At 35.6% G+C, this 21,324-nt stretch overlaps 1 protein-coding gene across 2 annotated transcripts in view; it reads right to left on the bottom strand.

The window, feature by feature from the left end:
* Positions 1–6,183: 6,183 nt before the first annotated feature.
* FAR1 (fatty acyl-CoA reductase 1) overlaps positions 6,184–21,324 on the bottom strand; it is a 37,565-nt gene continuing 22,424 nt past the window's right edge. For both annotated transcript variants that reach the window (XM_068685421.1, XM_068685422.1), the window contains exons 9-12: positions 20,137–20,308; positions 12,975–13,104; positions 11,148–11,275; positions 6,184–9,059 (exon numbers count right to left, since the gene is read on the bottom strand). In XM_068685421.1, coding sequence (XP_068541522.1) covers positions 8,897–9,059; positions 11,148–11,275; positions 12,975–13,104; positions 20,137–20,308 — 593 coding nt within the window. In that variant the 3' untranslated portion in view covers positions 6,184–8,896. The remainder of the gene's footprint in view (positions 9,060–11,147; positions 11,276–12,974; positions 13,105–20,136; positions 20,309–21,324) is intronic.

The raw sequence follows: 21,324 nt of genomic DNA, 5'->3' as shown, positions 1-21,324 counted from the left end.
CTGCCAAAGACTATTTCCAAGGAGTGTAAATAGAAGAGCAATAATCCAGAAGGCTGGACAACAGAAACTATATGTACTGCATGTAAAGTTAGTTACATAAAACCTATCAATTAAAAAATAGGACATTACACATCTGGAAAAGACAAAGAGTAATTTTTCAGTATACAATATTTCACATTAAAAAAATCTGTTTTACCTTACAGAAGGCTGACTGTGCACAAAAAATCACATCAGTATTTTTCTGGTGAACTGCATCTCCACAGCCAGTCAAACTAAGGACACTGAAGCACTGAACTGATAAAGGACTACATAAGGGAAGTCATTTGCAGTCTATTTATTAGGACAGTTGAGAAGCTCTACAAAACCCAAAATCCATTAAACAAATTCGAATGCCAGCTAAAACAATATAAATTCCAACAGAAAAAAAAAATTGCTGTCATATCAAAAGAGCTACGCTTGCCAAAAGGCCTGCATTTGAGGACAAATGCTTTAATTAAATGCAGTGAAGTAGAGGAAGCAAACGGTCATTTTGGAAGCAACTGTTTACAAGCCAGCATGGAGGGGCATGTCCATTACATGGAATAGATAAAGAGGCAGATCAGCAAGGAGTTCACCATGGGTCAGGTCAGTTCAACCAAGCTGCTATTCAGAAAAATATCTCAGCTTTTTTCTGTTCTCTCCTTGTAGAGAAACAACACTCATTTGTGCTTTTGCCTTACCTGAAAGCCTATGTCCATCTCCAGACCTACTTCCTATGGAACCTTATGAAATAAGCTGATGAAAACAGTAAGCAAAAGCGTCTAAAAGTGATTGAGAAGATACAGCAGCAAACAACCTTGGAGATCAAGGAATGAAAGGAATGGGAAGCAAACTGTGCAGAAAGACCAGCAACGGATACTTTCAGTTGAAAGCAGTGGCAGCCTATTCTTTCACCAGGACTGGGGGCCCAGGTGGGCTTCTCATTCCATATCAGAGCCCCAGGCAGTTAATTATGTGCAACGCCTGTGTCTTCTTACAAAAAGAAATGTTAAGTAGCTGTTCTAAACTCTCCCACCTGGATTTCTAACACAATCTGTCATAACATAGGAGCCATCCAATACTTTCATTGGTGGGAAGCAGAATTAGGAGATAGATGTCCTGAAAGAGATGTCATGCTTTAAATATCAAGATACAAGTCATCATCCTCACTTAGGTTTTAACAGGTCTTGGAGCAAAACATTCAAATGCAAAAACATTCATGGGTGGTAACACCACCTCAGGAGTTAGAAAGGGTATTACTTTAAATATACAGTGACACTGCATTGACACTGACTTTCCACTTTGCATGGCTATTCTAGGTAATTTTTTCTCTGCTCTCCCCACCACAAGTGACTGAAAGAGATGGCCTTTTCAGGCAAGCTATCTTACCATTACATTGCATATCCAGCTTCATATCCACTTTAATCTAAGAGATGTAAGACATAAAAAGGTTAATTACTAAATCTGGATGCCAACTACCTGTGAAGCTACCATGAGTGAAGGGAGCATCTGTTTCAGATTCCCCATTTCAGCTTAATATGCCAGCTAAAGCGACCACTGCTGGCACACAGGGTAATAACTCCTGACATTTCCACAAAAGACAAACAAGAAGCACAAAATCTGAGTCTACAACAGAATGATTAAAATGACAAGATTACACTTAATTCCAGAAGAACAAAAAGTGTCAAGGACTGATTTCCACACCACCACCCCCAGTACTTCCTTTCTGGTGTTGGGTTTGTACGGAAAAGAACTAACAAAGTAGCAGTCAAGTTCTGGTTGGTTATTTGATAGGTATTGGCACCACGTTTAAAGAGAAAAGCACCAACTGCTTCCATGTTTCGCAGCTCTGAATTCTTCCAGTATTCCTCTTCTATGAAGTTGGGTTAATGAGCTAAAAATAGTTTAATTTAGACATAGCTAGTTAGTATTTCCTACTAGTGGTTTAACTCTCTCTCCATTCTAATAGTGGAGACAGATCTAAAAGTGGTATCACTTAGCATTTGTAAAAGTCGAGTGTTCTTCACCTCTCTCTAGCTAAAGGTTTTTATAAAGAAAGCCTTCACAGAATACTATTGGAAAGACTATAAAATATTTTCAGCAGCTTACTATTCTAATTTCAAGTAATTTCATACTCTTTGAATATGTATATATAGATGCTAAGCACCTATTGGTTCTGAAACACAGAAACTACATGGCACACAAAACAGCACTGAAGTAACTAATTCATCCAGAAACTGGCTTACTAGCCTAAGAGCAGCACATTCCTATTAAAAATGAATAGGCTTGGTTTTAAATTGAAGTCAAAGAGTGGAAGTTACATTACATGTTTTTCTTCCAAAATCAAATATTTAACAGGAAAAACATAGGTGCGACTGGTAAGGAAAGATTAGTTGCAGCTTAAAACCACACACAGATTGAGAAGTAGAGGGATCTGTTCTGCTAAGTGACCATACAAGTGTATAATTTAGACGGATATTTGTTATCACAGAGGAACTAGAAGTCTTTCATTTGTTTCCAAGAGTCAGATTTTAATATTCTTTCTTAAAAAAACTTAACTGGCCAATTTCCTGATGTGTTCAGTGCCTGGAGTGCAGCATTTACCATCAAAAACATACAATTTTTTAATCTCAATAGGCCGAGCACCATGGCTAGGGTCAGTCAACTGAGTGGGTGGCAAGACCATAGGAAACAATGGTAGAACTTGAGTGGGGGAAGAAACCCAAGAAGCCAAAAAAAGCACCCCCTCAGAAATGGGAGAGTAAAAATCCAAACACAGAAGCAACCTACGGGATTGTCATTTGTATAATATGATACAGAAACAAGTGATGATTGTGAATCCTAAGCTACCTAACTGTTGTTAAATAGTTGATTACAGACAAGTGCGCTGACAACAAACAATGTAGTGGAAAATGATTTTATGAGTCCTCCAACACAGAATTATAAAAGAGGTCTTTCACTTGCAGTTTTGGAAAACATCGCATGAACAGTCAGAATAGCATATGTTGTTGATTCACAGTTTACTCTGTGAAGGCTCATCAGATTCAGGAGGATTGCGCTGTTCTGGCCTGTATTAGGCTTGAATCCTTTTCCTAGTTACTATGCACAAAACTCTGAAAGTATGTGCTGTGTGTTTTATGCAACAAAAAGCATCTCTGTTGAAAATTGGGAGGGCCTGTGTGAAATTGAAAAGGTAGATGGATTTGAAAGATACAGGCAAAGAAAAAGCTAGACTAACAACTAAATAATTATAATTTTTAAATTGTAAATTAATAAGTAAGTGTGTTGAACAAGACATCCTTGAAAGAACATGAAGCAAGGAAGTCTACAGTACAGCAAATGGATCTGGAAGTATCCATTCTTCCTGCTAAAGACTTGCAGTAGATACCAAGATGTCTTGTTCTAGCCTACGCAATTTGTTCAAGATTAGTTAGCTCCTTGAAGTACATGATATTTTTTAAAGCCCATTTGAAATATTGCATAGGAGTGGTTAATGTGTGTTTGAGGAACACACTGCTGCCTTTTATGTCATGTAAACAAACTTGCAAAAAAGTTTCTATGCCATAAATTGCAAAGATCTCAGCTTCCACAGACTCTGCAGACTTCTATGCACTGTAAGCAATATTGTAAACAGGCATCTCCTTAGCTGCTGTCCCTTATCCTGGAATGACTACTGTCCAAGGAGAGTATACATGTATTAAGTGAGAACACAGCTGATGAGAGACTTAGAGTTAGCTTCTGCTCTGATTGATCTTCTTGGACAAGAAGCTTTATATACAATGCAAATTATGATCCATGTAACAGCAGTGTCAGTAACAGCTACAACACCACATACCTATTAAAATGAGAACAAATACTGACAGTTGAATGATTGGAACAGTCTTAATACTATTTCCTTCCACTTCCAAAGGAAGTATTTCTCTCCACCTTGCAGTATGACTGCTTTTGAGAAGACCCTGTTTAAGCATTTGCCTTACGATTCTGAACCTTAGTAAGAAAATACCTATAATAGAGGAAATCATGCCTCCTAACTTCAGATTCTTGAATTCTGCCTTAGTTATGTTTCTAAAACCATAAGTATTTTTGTCTCTAGACATCCAGTTGTGAGATAATTTCATCAGAAATGAAGGAACAGATAACATATGGAACTTCCTAAGGATAAAAATTTTCAGGTACATGACACTGTCTTGAATCTGGATTAAGGCTAACATGCTACTTAAAGTTAATAGCGGCTAAGCATTAAATAATTTGCACTGAAGTGCAACTAGTAAATCAGACTTCTGTCAACACAAAACAAGAGTACACCTACTTTCTGACCCTTCTTGTAGGAGGCTGAACTGCTGTTTTTACAGATAGAACTGTCCCATATGTCTTTTGTATGCCATACCTTATGAGCCAAGAGCAATTGAAGATTTAATCCTTTTCCTATATCCAGAAAAGGTTAATCAAGCAGTGTTGTGTGTTTTTTTTTTTGTTGTTTTGTTTTTGTTTTTTTTTTTAAACTTTTCACTTCCTCAAAGAACCTTAGGGAAATTTGATGATTGAGGATAAAAGTTCATGCTTTAATCTTCCTTGTGTCCATAAAAAAAAAAGCAACCAATAGGTCCTGCTTCTACACCAGGATATTATCTTTTTTTTTTTGGAAGTGATTATAACAACAGAATTACCATCCTGAAAAAAATAAAAGTCAATTATAATGCAATTAAAGGCTACTGGTAATAATCGCTACAGTTGTGATTAGTGAATATAGCTGAATTAAGAGCATACACATACAGAATAAAAGCCATTCAAAGCTGTCATTGTTCAATATTCCAGAAAAGCCAGTTGTATAATTACTATCACCAATTGTATAATTACTCCTAGTGAGTCATAGCGGTTGCAAAGCAAAGAAAGCCAAAATATGTATCAACTATGCACTGAAGCTCCAGGATAGCATAAGGGAACACAACAAATATCTAAAAAGCAGCACAGGGTTAAGTTTAGTTCAAGATGACAGAAGTAGCTCAGTTTAAGTCAGTTTGTTTAAGCAGCCTTTAACTTGCAGTCATCTCCAGACAGAAAGGAAGACAAAGGTGTCTGAAGAAGCTCTGAAGAATGCTCTAGAAAAAGAAAGCAAGAAAACCTAGAGTTTAAAGTAAAGAGTGAGACCTGCCAACTTTAGTGTTTAAATTTAGTTACAGTATATATTAAAAATTGGGGTAGACAATAGTAGCTCCTGTGGAGCTGTTTTAAGATTTCTATGGATTTATTCATAAATACACAATGAAAGACTCCAAACAAATCTCACATATATCAGCACAGAGATGGACAAACAGCAAAACACATTTTAATGCAACCCACATTTTTCCTGAGTAGCCCTTCTCCGGTCACTGTTTCACTTTTCTTTTAGTCTGCTCAGCAGATTGTTGAAATATGAAAAAATAGTAATATGAAGAGTTATGCTTCCCAACACTGTACAGAATACTTTCCAGATTCAAGTTACCACTGTCAGCCTGTACATCATTTTTGAAAATACACTATGTAATACTATACTACACAGAAAGGGCAAAATGTTTAAGAGCACAAAACATGAGGGATATCACTGTAAGGTTGTTATCCCATAAATTTGAGGATTCTGAGAAATTAACATTTTAAACAGAAGCCAAACAGACTAAGCCACAGCATTTAGGTAATACACTAACAGTGGTACTTTCCTCTGCCTCACCACAAAATGTAGATGCTACAACAGCTGTGGTTGCTTGCAGTTGTTGAAGTGGTAATCCACAAGCTACTGCGTAAACTACAGTGCTCTTTTAACTTACGTGAAAAAAGCACCTACCTATTTAAACAAAACTGAAATTGATATTACAAGTGAGATGTCAGTAACAGTAAGAAGAAAACTACCTGAAGTAAGCTTCCATGACCACGCACCATATGTTTCATTATCACCTCATGAAGATTTAATTTTTTACCTTTTGATTATTTTTGGGTTGATCTGGGAGGATGCTGGGGGAGAAAGGAGGTGTTGCTTTTTTTTTTTATTATTTTTAAATGCAATTTTAGCCATTAACTTGATTTTCCAAGTCTCTCATAAAGGAAAGACCATGTTCATATATATGTATATTAAGACAGAATTTATACATTAGTTTTCCACTAAAACCAGCAAAAATACAATAAACACTAACAACACTTTTAAGGGATTTGTTTATTTTTGGTTTACAAACAAAAGGCACCCAATATTTCTGTTTGTCTTATAAAAGCTCACAGATTTAGCATTTGTTTCCAAACATGTGTTCCTATAGCAGAAAAACATTACAAGAAAAAGCAGTTTTTCCCTGGTCCCAAATTTAATTATCAGTAACTGTTAAGTGACCATGTTGTTGTTTCAACTGCTTCTCCTATTTAACCAATTAGAATACTTTCTGTAACTTGCTAGTCAGTACAGAGAATCAAACTTTCTCTATCAAAAATAAAGTTCAAGTCTGTTTCTGACTAACATCCATTACATGCAAACACTTATGAAGAAATGCAATAAAACAGAGTTCTGATATGGAAATAAAATATTATCTTCAGATAGAAATTTCACAGACTGACCACAAAAAACAGATGTAACAAGTGTGACACTGAATCTACTGTCAATTAAATAGAATGACTGATGGGTTTAAGACACCAATAGTCAACAGATAACCACAGCCCCCAAAGATAAAGATGGTTTTCTAAACTGCCAAGTGTTTAAGAGGAGAGGTTAAGTGTCCTTACATTTGAAGCAATCCTTTTCTTCAGTTATGTATTCAACAGAATAGATTCCTAAGTAGCATGGATCAGAAGTAATCTATTAATTGGCTTCATAGTTCCCAGTATAAACAAATCAACAATAAAAGTATTACGTGTAATGGTGATAAAGAACAAAAAGTCTAAAGTCAACTGCTTCACAGAAATAATTTTCAGAATATGATGCACGTCTTTTTGCAAACCAGTCACATGCCAACACGGGAAGAGGGACATCACTGGATTGTAGGCACCTCTGAAAAAAAAAGTCTGCAGTGCAGGAATGCTTAAGCATACTTTCAGATCTAGTAAGATGCTTCTGGAGGTAACTAAAAATGTAACATACCTAATGTATCTGTTAAAGTATAACATCTTCAGTCACAGAAGCCATAATTTATTTTCAGCCACAGTAAGGTCTCTCACACAAGGTGTGGTCCTAGACCTTTTAGGCTTTCCATCGCTAGCTTTATATATATATATATATACACACAGGTCATTTTAAAAAGGAATTACAGCTTAACTACTACTTACTACAGAATACTTAGCTTCAACAAGGAAGCCATTATCTTTTCAAAATGGCATACACCTGCATGAAAGGTGTTCTCTTTAAAGTAAGTTTCCACAAGAATAGCAAAATAAGTTCTTTACATACTTAATTCAAATAGGACAAAAAAACTACCAAGGGCAAGTATAATGTAGCTCTTGTGTAATTAAGTCATTATTTGCCTTTCCAAGCAGATTCAAGAACATTCACATACAGTATAAATTGAATGAACACACACTGGGCAAGGGTGCTGGTCAGTGCATCAGTAAGAGGAACAGTGTTCTCAAATAGAATTCTGTGCAACCAGAGTTTCAAAGAATCTTTATGTATTGCCTTAAAAAGGGACTCAGGCTTTTCTTACAACTTCTTATGTCTGAGTTTTACCTACCAAAACAAATTACACAGAAAGTTTAAATTATTAGGTTTAAATCTGAAGAAATCTAAGAAATAAATTAAAATCTGTTAATATATTTCAAATTTTGAAGCAAGATGCCTCTTGCTCTGCTTGCCCAGTGAAACAAGAGGGTTTTATTGGGACATAGATGAGTGTGCTTATGCATTGGTCTATCCATGCATCAAATTTCATAGCTCAGAGTTTTTGAAAAGCTATTAGTTCATGAAGTATTTGCTAACATTACTTAGAATTTAAGAACAGGTATCTCTCAATGAAAGCCTACAGTTTGTCCAACTACAGTTACCAATAATATAAGTATCAACTAGGCATAATAAATTCTTTTTAAATACATTTACCTTTTGAAGTCAGAAATGTAACAATCAAGTGCTGGCTCTGTATTCCCAACAAAAATCATTAAAAAAAAGAGGATGGTCAACAAATATTTTCCCCCCCTCATGGTAATGTTCCGTTTCATCTTTTTCAGATAGGATCACTTCTGCTTTTGGAAAAGCAAATTGCTCATGCTGATAAACACAAATAGAATGGGGCTGATTTTGAGCACAGAACTGAATTACTGAGTGCATTCTGAAAACCAGATAAAACAAAAGGCTTTTCCATAATGAAGGGAGATTTATTTTCCTTTTAAAAGCAAAGTAGTCACCATTATGACCATACTTTGAGAAGGGAAGAAGCGAAAGAAGTAAAGAAATTATAGAAGTACTCCACTAGTTTTTCTAGGAGATCCACCAGCATTTATACACCTCTGAAACTCAAAATCCTTTGTAGTTTTAGGATTTCAAAAAGAATAGTTAATAAACTAGCGATTACTATGACAATTTACCTTCCCTAACGTGGTGTAAAAATTAACAGAATAAGTATGTTAAGGCAGATTTCAATCAAAATGTTCCAAATTGCACAGTTATGTTGGTCAGTGGTCTAAAACATTCTCTCCCTAGGTCAATGATTTAAAGTTATTTAAATGCTTGTCTAACGCCAATTCAGACCGGCACTTGACCATTTTATTTTCTATGTTTTCTGGAAGATATACAGTTAACAGTACATATACCATACCATATTTTGCACTCCAATTTAAGATGAAATAATGCTTCTACAAGATGTGAGATGACTACGTTACAGGCTTTGTGTAGTTAGACCACCATATGCATAGATGCCCTAATGCTCAGTTCTCTTCTTCAGTATCTCATAGTACTGGAGGCTCTGAAGTATGAGAGGAACTTGTAACACAGACTAACCACAAAGTACCAGATATTTCTTGCCATTTGTGATCTTGCAATAAAGATACGCCAGATCAGGATCACAAGAATTGTATTGAATCCATAGCGTATATTCCTTAACCTAAGGGGGAAGAAAAAAAAAAACACGTAAAAGCCAAGGTACCAAGAACTACAGGGTAAAGAGCATTAAAATAACTTATAATGTAGAATTTAACTTGTTCATCTATTCATCTCAACACCACTTTAATAAAGTATCTTAAGTTAGGGTATTAAGTAAGCTAGTAAGTTGAAGAACAAGCAGAGAAGGCCTTTCCAATTGTTCACTGCTCAAAGAGAAATGTGAAAATTCAGGAATAGAACCAGCCTTGTAGCTAACTACATGTATTACTGCTTCAGAGTTGCTTGGTAAAACCTTTGAATGCCAAGGTCACACACACTGACTCACCTCAAGACAGCCACTCACCCAAAACCAGGCTAGTTTCACCCTAGCTCCCTTCCAAGCATTTAAAATAATGTATTTAAAATAATGTATTTGTAGAAACACCTATTACTGCTGACAAAAAAGTTCAAGATTTTTCAAGCTACAAAGTTCATAGTCTCTATGGCAATTTTAAACTTGTTCCTTCTCAGAGAACTTCCTCCTTAATCCTTTAAGGATTAGGAAAAAAGGAAGTACTGTTTTAGGGTATCTGTGATTTTTAGCAAATTTCTCATGTAAAAATAGAAGCTCCAAGATGACTTGAAACCAGAATTTGCTCAGATTTCTTAAAAAGAACATGACATCTTTGGTTCAGTAGACTATAAAAATTTGTATTTGAAAGACAGCTCTTTTTAAGAAAATACTCACTGGTCTTACGTTGCTGCATAGGTATACCGGGTGTTATTACCACCAGGCCTTCTTTTACATAGGATGACCAGATGCCATTCCAATATAGGACTATTTCTCATGTTATTTTAGCGTGATCCTTTGTACAAAGAATGTCACTTGTGTTCGGTGCATTTCTGAACTGCATCCAAATCCAAAACTAGAAGGGGACATCTCTTCAGCTATGCCCACCATTATCAAAGATGAAATTTAAAATCTCAAATATACTTTTTAGAGATATTAATCATCTATTTTCTTCTTCGAAAAGAGCCTCATCATAAGAGGATTCAGGAAAAACGTAGTCAAACTAAACATACAAGGATATTTACTTGGTCCTCTAGATCCCTCACTTTTCAGTCTTTTTCTATCAGCGTTAATTCTGTCAGTCAAGTCCTAGTCAAGATTCAGAACTAATCTCTGGAAATCCAGAAAACCTTCATTCCCATTAAAAACAGCCTGCAAATGTAATTCAGGCTTACAACACATCTAGCTGAAACCCAGAATTTCTCACAAATTCAGATTACTTTGTTGCTATACCATGTGTATATTACAAGCATGTATTACAGCTGTGTCTCTGAATATGCTATTGTAAGGTTAACACTAGCAAGTTTAGCCAAAATTCTCACTGAGATTGTGCCATGCCAATCTCTTTTGAAGATGACCTAAACCACTTACCCTCAGGTTGTCAGCATAACAGACAAGCAATATTGCAGAACAAGATAAATTGTTCTTTTTTCAATCTTTGATTTTTCTCTTTAAAGAATATCAACTGTCTTTATGAATCACCCAAAAATAAAATAAGTGACACTATACCAGTAACGTTCTGAATAATTACAATGCATTTAAATTGGAGGAGTTAAGTCACAGATAAGAGGCTAAGAGACTTCATCTTACAGCATCAACAAAGTTTCCTGCACTGCAGTGGAAAGTCCATGCCTGTTTACTTGCCTCCTTCCAGCAGTCATGTTCCCAAAAGAAGCAATTATTGTTGTATTAAACTAGCGTAGTTGAACAAACCATTCTGACCCTGTGTACCTTTTTGATGTTCCAGAAAGGATACACAAGTAACATCAGAAACCTGGATTCCAGCATACACTAGCAATCAGAGCTATGGCCATAAACCAAGATGTACTAGGATTACTAATATAGAGAATAACGCAAGATCTACAAATGAAGGAAGAAAGATGGCATCTGACTAAAGCATTAGAAAATGCTTTAGACAACATGCCTGGAATAGAAGAACTCTGGTGGAACTAAACAAATGCTATTAAGAACAGTAAATTATAAAAATGGGAAAGCGAAATTTGACAAGGACAGAGAAACAAAAATAAGATGTACACTTACTTATTCAAGTGTTTCCGAGCTGCAGGGAGGCCAGACATTTCTTCATTCAACACATATTTCTTTGTTCCCATGCAGTAATTTTCCATGTATTCTGCCCAGTGTAGTTGTCGAACATCAAAATTAAAAGTCTGCATAAAAATTGAAAGCTTTCACTATTAACTGCCATAAAGTCAATCATTTCTGATAAAGATAGAAAGGTAGTTATTTTCTTTACATCAGATCAATTTCATTGCAATGACAAAAAATTTGTCTTTAATCATAAGAATAATTCACATTAAGATCTGTGACTCAACCACCAGATTCTCATACAATCCATCTCCTGCAAATTTCAACTATTCCATGCCTTGTTTTTCCCTCTTCAGTAACATTCTTCTCTCAGCTTCCAAGCACACTAGTTTCACATTTAATCTGTCCATAAAGAACTCTACTTGTTTCCTTTCCAGACAGGAAATAATTCTCACATACTATGGAATAAGCACACTGCTCTGTACTAAGTTCACTGATAGAGATGCAGTTCTTTTAACTGTACTTGTAGTTGTACCACTATGTTGTAAAGAGTCATAAGAATATCTGCTGCAGAAGTTACTACGGTAACTTCACAACTTCAGTTTCTCACTGATGTCCATTACCTCCATCTCAAACAACACTACAGTACAGCAGCCAGTTAAGTCCCAATAAAGACAATAAAACCTCTAGCTCACAGTTTCTGAACAAAACACTTAAACGTTGCTCTGTAAGAACTTGCCTAATAAGACTGTTCTATGAAACCGCAAGCTAATACAACAGCTTGTTTACTGTTTCTGCAAGTTTCACTCCTCTGTTGTTCACAGTTCCTCCTCGGTTACATGATCACACTAAATGTCTTGCAGTGCTCAGTGATAAGCTTTAACATGTTAAAAGAGCAGAAAAAATAATCTGCTGAGCAGAGATGGGAAATCTGATGCTTAACTACTAAAAATACTGTATTTAATGACATTTGAACAAGCTGATAGTGAAATGTCAAACAGGGCAAGTCTGAAATTGACTACAGCTTATGCTATAAAATGTAGTTAGCAACAATAAATATACAATTCCACTGTGTTTCAGAAAATAACATACCTAATCCTGGAAAAGCTATCAAAATCTGGAAGGGGAGAGGATGGAACAACAGGAAGAATAAGGTATTTCTTATGAGAATTCTTATGAGAAGTTTCATTCACTCTTAACTCAGGTCCTCTGTTCAACAACAGTTTTTGTTCCTCCTCAACCACCTTCAGGACTTTTGTCATCCTGCTTCTAGGTACACTTCCCCATTGCACAGGGCAGTTTTAGTTCACAATGAGTGAGAGAATTTGAGGACATGTAGCTGTATTGCCAAAGCACGAAAAGTGTACCCAGAGACTGTCACTAGTTTGAAACACAAAAAGGAAACAAAAAAAAACCTCAAAAACTACTTCCTGTTCCTCAGAAAAACAAGATAGTGGTCAAGAAATAAAGCTTTGTTTTACTCATGATGCAAGTTAAACCAGTAACACAGCTTGGCTACTTGACTGACATATAGGGCAACACCTGATCATGTATGATCAAGCCACCCTAACAACTGTCTTTTGTACACAGCTTCCTTCAAGGAGTCCTGTCCTTATCTCTGATCAGACCACTGATCTGGCTTACAACACAGCCCTGTACAAAACACCTTGGTACACTCAAATGGCTGTGGCAAGACTATCCAGAACTGAGTTCCTACCATGCTTCGTTCCACGTTGCAGTAAGCAGCATTACTGATTCATGTCATATTAGAACAGTAAGTTTGTACTTCACTTTCAGTCTCCATACCATACAGCTACTTACCTTTTTGTCTTCAGGGGTTAGCTGATTCATTAGCATAGTCATATTTTCAGTATTCCAGATCCAAGAATTGCTCGTAAAATATTCTAGTAACATCATGGCCTTATGAAGACGTGATATTGTTTTCATCATCCTACAGTCCAAGGAACAGAATGTATAGGTTACAGTGGTAAATAAAAAAAAAAGTTCTATAACCCCGCACCTCTCCTTCAACATAACCCATCCTACTCTGTATCTAAACCATGAAAAAAGTTAATACACAGAAGTATCCTATCAGTCTAAAGCAAGATGTTACTGGAGTTTAGCTGTCCAATCTTGATATGAAAGCAGAACTTGCTGGACAGCTTTTTTTTTTTTTAATTCTACTTCCCCATGGAACAGTAAGTTTCCTCTCTAAAACGAATGGCCAACAGAAGACAGAGTTTTACCATCCTTTCTTTGTAATTTAGGACAATACTTAATACTTTGATACTTAACACTTCTCATTTCAGCATAACAAATATCTAGCTGTACTGAACAATTTAACTTGATGAACATGTTTAAAATAGAGTTACACAGTGCAGAACACATCAAGGGAGTAAATTTCCCTAACCTTCTGGCACACTGTGCAATGCCACATCTCTAAGAAAAAACTCATTTATGATGGTCAGTAAGAGACCAAGGCTTAGAACCACCAGAAATAGAGCTTTGCCCCCTACTGTTACTGCAGCAAAGAGCAGGATCTATTCAATGGGCAGATAAACCATAGCATATCCTGCTAATTGGGTGATCAGTTCCAGGCTACTTCAAAATATGCAGAAATACCTTCCATTATTCTTTATTACACATGGGTGACAACTCTATAAAAATATCACTTGGAATGCAGAGAAATTATGTTATAAGGATCAATTTGGGCAAATTTCCCTTTGATCAGAATACCTGAAGTAGACCCAAAAAACATGAGTTATCCACTCTTAGATGAAAGAGTTTTCTTGTTGTAAAGTGTTACAGAGCTACAGATGATCACTCAGCTTTAGTAAGTACTAGGTAGTATTTACATGAAATGCTATTACATTTCTGCTTATGGAGCTTGAGCTATTTCCATCTCAAAGAATTGCTTCCAATTTGATCCTTACAGGAGGGCACAATGGTCATTTTAAGCAGAGCAGAGGGGCACATAGGAAAAGCAAAGAAAGCAGAACAACCCAGCAGTAATAGGAAATGGCTTTCTGAAGCTCAGTTTTGTTCAATAAAATACATAGCAGCAATATAATTCCCTGATTTTTCTCAGAAAGTTGCCTTGGTACGTTCATACTTGTAGAGGAGACAGCACAGTCCCAGAAACTCTTCCAAACATTTACATTGACTAACATTAATGACTGGTATCTCACTATGTAAAGGAATAGTGAAATTGCCTCTAAGTCTCATGAAACAGAGTATTACGAATGGCTGAGACCACTGAAAAAGCAAAAATGTATTTGAAGTACAAAAGTATTAACACTTTCTTAAAACCTTTCACAGGAGCATATTAAAGGCTAAAATTGGAATACAGTTCTAACAGTTAATTTCATTTGAAAGCATCTAGGAATGTCTACTAACACCCATTTATAGTTTCCCCAGCTGGGCAAGTTGGCTGTATGGGAGCTGAGTTGGAGTTCCTCTGATTCAAAAAATAATTAAGAATATAGACTGTGTCCAGTATATATCCTGTGCTAACAAGTTTGAACTAAACACCCAAAAAAAAAAAAGGAATGATCCTCCAGCAGCTGTCTTAACAGATAAGTCTGAAAAAGTCACAAAAACATAGACTCAGAAAGCAAAGAGCTCACTGGTCAGAATAGCCAGAAAGAGCACTTCACAAAATGCCCTGGATAACAATAATGCAAAACAGGACAAGGCAGCTACATGTGGCAGACTCTTCTGTGGATGCCTGCCCACTGACAGTCTAAAGTTTATTTAATGTAGTTGAACTTATTGTGCCTCTCCAGTCTGTTATGTTAAACCAGAAGAATAGCTGGATTCTACTTAGAGTGCCTAGACTGCTTTAGTACTAGAAAACTTAGGTCCCTGGAAAAAACTAAATGGTATAAATGAAAATCTGAATAAGTGTAAATTTGGAGCTTGCTACCAGCCCCTGACATTATTTTTAGCTCTTTTTCTAAGAAGAGTCTCTAACCTTCACAGGGAATCCTGCTGACTCTACTTATGGATATGGTTTTAGAATACAGATAAGCTGATTTAAAAAAAAAAAAAAAAAACAAGCAGCTAAAGACAATTCTTTTACCTCAGCTGCAGATTCTGTCTCACATTGGATTTAGTGACTGGCAACAGAACCAGCTAATTAAGTTCGTCATCATAAAATTGAATTTTTTTTTTTTTAGGATTAGCTTCTCATTATATCAGCCAAAAAAATCAAATGTCTCCACATACTCTTAACTGCTAGATCTGACGCGAAAGAAGTGACAGAAACATGTGGCTAAGGGAGGGCAGCTTCCTCAGTGACAAGTTGGTAGCCTGCAATAAATCAGCATGAAACTGTTCTCCTCTCCCACCCACTTTGCAAAAGAAAAGGAATTATAGTGACAACCTCTTATATTCAGAGATATCAGCAATAAGTGTCATTTACTGTACGCTTATTCTGGCAGACTAAGTTTTGTTAGAGAGATTTTCAAACTTCAATAGCACCACATTCCTCCTGCAAATAGCAATACAGATGACAAAGAAGAATGTGAAAAGTATGTAATGAGGCTTTCTCTCAGCCTGAAATTGATACATACACTTGACAACAGTTAGCTACAATTCTTCAATATCAAAACTATATATATAAAGTCAGTGTAATATCAAATACTGTATTACACCTTCAAAAGCTTAGGACAGAAAAATCAGACCTGCTGATGATAAGGAGCCAAACACTTGCTGCAGTCAGCCAGTGTGACAATATGCAAGGCTTTCACCTACGCTAGGTATAATTTTGCCTCTACTAGCTAGCCCTTATTGCCATTAGCACAAAATACAATCAAAACACAACCAATCAAGAAGCACGTCACAGAAATTGAGTTTTAAGCAACAGTTATACAAATCAAGTATCCATAAATTAGGTGGGCATGTTTCTGTAGCAGACAAAAAATAACCTGGCTTAAGGTTATTACCACATTTTCAAGTCTTACACCATCTATTTTCTCTAGGCTATAAGGTTCTGAAGCCAATACAAGATATCCTTCAGAAGATCTGCGTTGTTAATACGCAAGTCTCTGCATAAGCATTAGAGACAGTTGGAAAAAAAATTAAAAGATTCCTCCTAAGGTATATGATACAAGTATTCATATTTGTAAAATGGTAAGTTTTTATTTAGCTATAAGTTTTGAAGTATAAGAGAAAGAGGAATTCTTTGTTTCTAGCAGTTCTGTTGTTCTTGTAAGTGCAGAACTTTTTTTCAAAGTATTTGCAAGGGGAAAAAAGTCATCTATTCAATGAAAATATACTGTTCACTCATTTCTGGTTTGTAAGACAGAGACTATGTCAAGGGTGCCTCATGTTAAGTTTTAAGAAACTTTAACTGAAGTGATCTCTTTAAACCTCTCTGCACCCACCAGCTCTACCTCCTCTGTAGCTTTCTAAGAAGGAGTAGCAGAAAATGAATTGCTGGAGAAACACATAAATTACAGCTTCAATGTTTCATGCTACTTTCTGTTACAGAATCACAGAATGGTTGAGGTTGGAAGGGACTTCTGAAGATCTAGTCCAACCCCCCTGCCAAGCAGGAGCACCTAAAGCACACTGTGCCAGATGGCATCCAGGTGGGTTTGAGTATCTCCAGAGAAGGAGACTCTACAATATCTCTGGGCAACCTGCTCCAGTGCTGTCACCCTCACAGTAAAGAAGTGCCCTGTCATATTCAGGTATATTCCCTGTGCTTGTTCTTCCAGAGTAATTGGAAAGACCTGCTGGGTGCATATTTTCAAATGGCTTTAAAGATATCATATACACTTAGCTGCTTTTGAGAAGAGATAGTTCTGCTGTGGTAAGTCCTGTACAAAGTTACAGGCAAGAACTATGCCTTATATTAGGCAATTAATAAGCTTTGCTATGCAAGTAAGTACATAAAGCAAGCTACTGACAACACTGCCAAACTTGTACAGTGAGAATTATCACCACTGTTTATATAAAAGCACAATACTACAGAAGTCTACTGAAGTAGTTTGGAATATTAAATCCTCATTATGTCATTTGATCCTTATTGTACTTATTCCATCTACAAAGTTCAGAAGAATTACATGCATTATTTCCTCCTTCATTTTCTTTAACTCTTACTCAGAGAATTGTTAATTTCAATAATGTTTCACTAGATGCAAAAGCAATGAAAAATAAGTTTTGTCTCACTAAAAGCTTTATCTACTTCCACAAGTACAGTGTACCAGAACAATTTCATATTGCATAAAGATTTCAATAGGTTAAGTTTCCAAAAAAATTCAAACCCTTCAATAGAAAGGACTTAGTTTTTGTGGGTGATTTTTTTTATATAGTTATGAACATACTCCTTTAATTCTAAAGGGTTATAAAACCCAATTAGTTTTATTTGCTAAGAATTTCTCATATGGTGATGGTATAATATCCTGACAGTATGCCAATAGTGCAGTTCAACCTATGCAGCAATTTCACTGATTAGTTTTTCCTATATTATATGCAATAAAGAGCCTAGAAATATATTCATATTCAACACAAAGGGCAGATCGTAGACCATGTGAAGTCAAGTTAACACAACATTCGCATTTGCTTGTGCTGATTTCATCTTTTTTTTTTTTTTTTACTACACCACTCAAGTTGTTCTTGCTAAGTTGTAGTGCAGAGGTCACATTTTAGATTAAGCTAGCCCTTCACTCAGAAAAGCATTGTAACAAGCTTTAAAATCTGTAATTATGCTTCCAAGGCTTTAGAAGTTTCCTAGTGCATGCTACTTGGTAATTAAAACCAGAGGTCAACCAGACAGAATGACAACAGCAACAGTAGTACATCCCTATACTAGTACCATCTCCAGCCTGTCAGTTAAAGTAGGTTTCAAAGTACTTTGAACCAGACAATTAGAAAAAAAAAGCAGAAGAATAAAGATCTGGCTCAATTTTCTTCTATTATTAAATAATGTATGAAACCCATTAGGATTTAAAATTGCACCTCTATCAGAGTTCCTCTCTATAATTTAAAAAAAAAAAAGCTTTTTAAAAAGGCTTAAAGAAAAGAATCTCCATATAATGAAAGCTATATAGTATGAAGCTGTATAGCATGCTTACATGCTGGGCATCAAACTTCAAGTTTTAATTCCAAGCAACTGAATAAAACGTGCTACAGTTTGCTACCTTAGCAACTGAATAATCACTTTTTGATTTAATTGAACCTCCCATCTTTCCTCCAAACTTGAAATTTTCTGCATGATAGGAAACCTATCCAGCCACTACTACATAAAACTAATTAGGAATACTCATATAATTTATACTTCAAAGGCCAGAAGATACATCTTTAATGTCACCTCTTGTACTAGTACTGATTAATATTTAAATTCTGTGTTTGAACACTAAATAGGAACTCCAGAAAAAGCCAAAAACAAGATTCAATGTTTCATGCCTGTTGAGTATTCTAAACAACGTGTTTATTTATAGCCTTGTTTTACTCTCATTAGGTTAAATACTTAAAAGACTGGACTTCCAAAGACTGACATGACTCTGGCAGCATTATTTCCCATTTGGAAGATAGCAGGTTGATATCTGTAGTATAGTTATTTTAGCAAGTGATGGAATCTTGACATGTATCAGGGAATTTCTATCAGTTTTTATGAAGAACATTTTATATTGCAAAAGAACCTAAAAAGCTAGGAATTCATGCTTTGATACATAGAGCTTAAAATCTTTTCAACGCAGAGATAATGTGCCTGCATAGGCACAGCTGCCTGTCCCTACTGTTGCTGTGAGTGCTATGCTATTGATTAGGCTTGGAACAATGAAAACCAAGGCAGTTTAGAAGTTTTTGCCTACAAATGAAATACAAGGAGGGGAAAACTTATTTAATACTTAGGACTGGATCAGTAAAAGGTAGCAATGTAAGATAGACCTAGACTACAGGACAATGAATGAATACTCACTTGTATTAATACTGTCACCATAGTGAAGATTTTAGAGTCTGATGACAAATACTTTTGAAAACATAATATATGCAATGAGTTAAGATCATATGGCTTGGCAAATCTGAAACGAATTGTCATGACATTTTATATTTTTTCTATGTAATCTAGTTTGGCCTATTTAGGCAGAATTATGCAATTTTTACCACTTCAGAAGTTAGCCAGCTAGTAGTGTAATTATTATAAACTGAATGGAATGTTGAGATGATACAAAGTATGCCAGATCAAGCTGTATCATCTACAGGAATAACCCACAGTTATTTACTCTTCCTCCCTTCCATTTTCAGTTTATAATAGCAACAACAATCTTAACGCCAACCACTTCCCTGAGTTTAATGACTGACTAGGATTCTGACCTGAGATACATCTTGGACAACATTGGTGAGTCAGACATTAATCTCTTAGAAATGCAGTCAATGGATTGTTATTGCTTATAGTTAGTAAGTCTAGGTAGTACCCATGCTGTGTCATCTTCATCTCCACCACCTTATCAAAATATTTTTAGCCCTGTCCTTCTTACCATGGCTTATGACCTGTCAATCTGAGCAAAACATCGTGAAAAAATGCAGGCAATGTATGGGAGACTGTGGTCCGACAGAGATGCAAAAGGGGGTTTGAACAAAGACTCATGCTAGGGTGCCTTACTGCACTGTTTAACGGATTTGCCGTGTAATTCAAATATAGGTGCTTTACTGTAGGAAAAAATAAGGATCAACATTTTAATTATTTATCATTCAAGAATGAACATAATTTTTCTAGATCTTATATTCTGTTTACCTTGAATACTCAACCCTACCAAACAAAATATCCAACAAAAAACATCCTCATTTTTGCTAGAAAGTTTAAATTCACTTTGAATTCAATGACCTATTCTCAAAGAGAAAAAAAAAGAAATAGAAAAGGTGAGTTTTAGTCACACAACATTCAGGGGAAGAAGAAATCAATATATACCATAGTGTAAGCATAGCTTTGTTTAAAAGTAAGAGTAACAGAAGAGACAGAGCTAGTCACCATTACCTTGGGCTTCTTCCAGTAATCCTGAGGTAGATATCATACAGGAATGCTGGAGCCTTATGGCTTACAGCAATCCAGTAGTGATATAAAAGGTGATTGGAAGTTAGATTAACATTGGGCCGTCTGAAGGCCTGTTCGAGAGGATTCCTCTTGAAAGTAGAAATTACATGGTATTCTGAGAAAGAAAAGTTGCGTAACAGCTTTGATGGTAACCATGTAAAGTTCAATGGTTTTCAAAGTACATTACAGCGTACAATATTTACTTTAGTATGCTATTTAAGTAACCATCCTAACTCTAATAACCATAAAAACTAAAACAGCTATAAGCCTTAAACCTAAGATAGTGTTAAACTGGTTCTTATTATATCAAAGTTTTTCATACCTTTATCTTCAGAATATTTTACTGCAGCTTTACCGTAGCTTCTCTTTCTGGTCCTCTTCCCTACCTTCAGTTGATTTTGAAAGTTCACAGCAATTTCGGTTTATATAGCATGTAAAGCTATTCAAATATCCATCTGTATTTCATAAAGGCTATTCTAATCTTTTAAATGAAGAACACTTTAAAGAAGTAGGCTGAGGACTTTGCAAGCATCTGAAGTGCATTTCAAATTACATTTAACAAGTTATCCATATTTAAGCTTTTCTAAAAACATTGTTAGGATTGGACTCCATGTCAAACTCTCATTGACAACTGAAAATTCTGTACATGGCAGACATGTACATCTTAAAGTATATCAAAATTCACTTTATCTTTGTAGTCATCTCTTGTAATTTCATTCCATTGCTTACAGGAAGTCTTTAAATACCCCAATTAGAATTGCAATATAAATGAAGCCAGCAACTTTCCAACTTCAGCTGAAGTGATAAGGCTTATAAATATAGATACATAAATCAGCAAAAGCAAAAAAGGGTGAAGAAAGTTGTCAAGAGAAATAACATGGATTTAAGTATTTAAGATAGAGGAAAAATGATGATCTTAACTGAGAAATTATTTCTTAAAAAAAAAAAGAGCTAATTAACAGCTTTACCATACCAGCCAGCTTGCATTGCTATTTATTATAGAAGTCTATTACAGAGCTCTCAAAATGTGGGTTACATTTTAGTCAGGATATCTAAGATGAAAATAGGCGGCCCTACTTTCTTAGAGATTACTTTCCCTCAGCATGTATAGAGGAAGTCTCATATAACCAT

Source organism: Anas acuta, chromosome 5 (assembly GCF_963932015.1).
Source record: "Anas acuta chromosome 5, bAnaAcu1.1, whole genome shotgun sequence".
NCBI lineage: Eukaryota > Metazoa > Chordata > Aves > Anseriformes > Anatidae > Anas > Anas acuta.
This window is presented reverse-complemented; position numbering and strand designations above follow the sequence as displayed.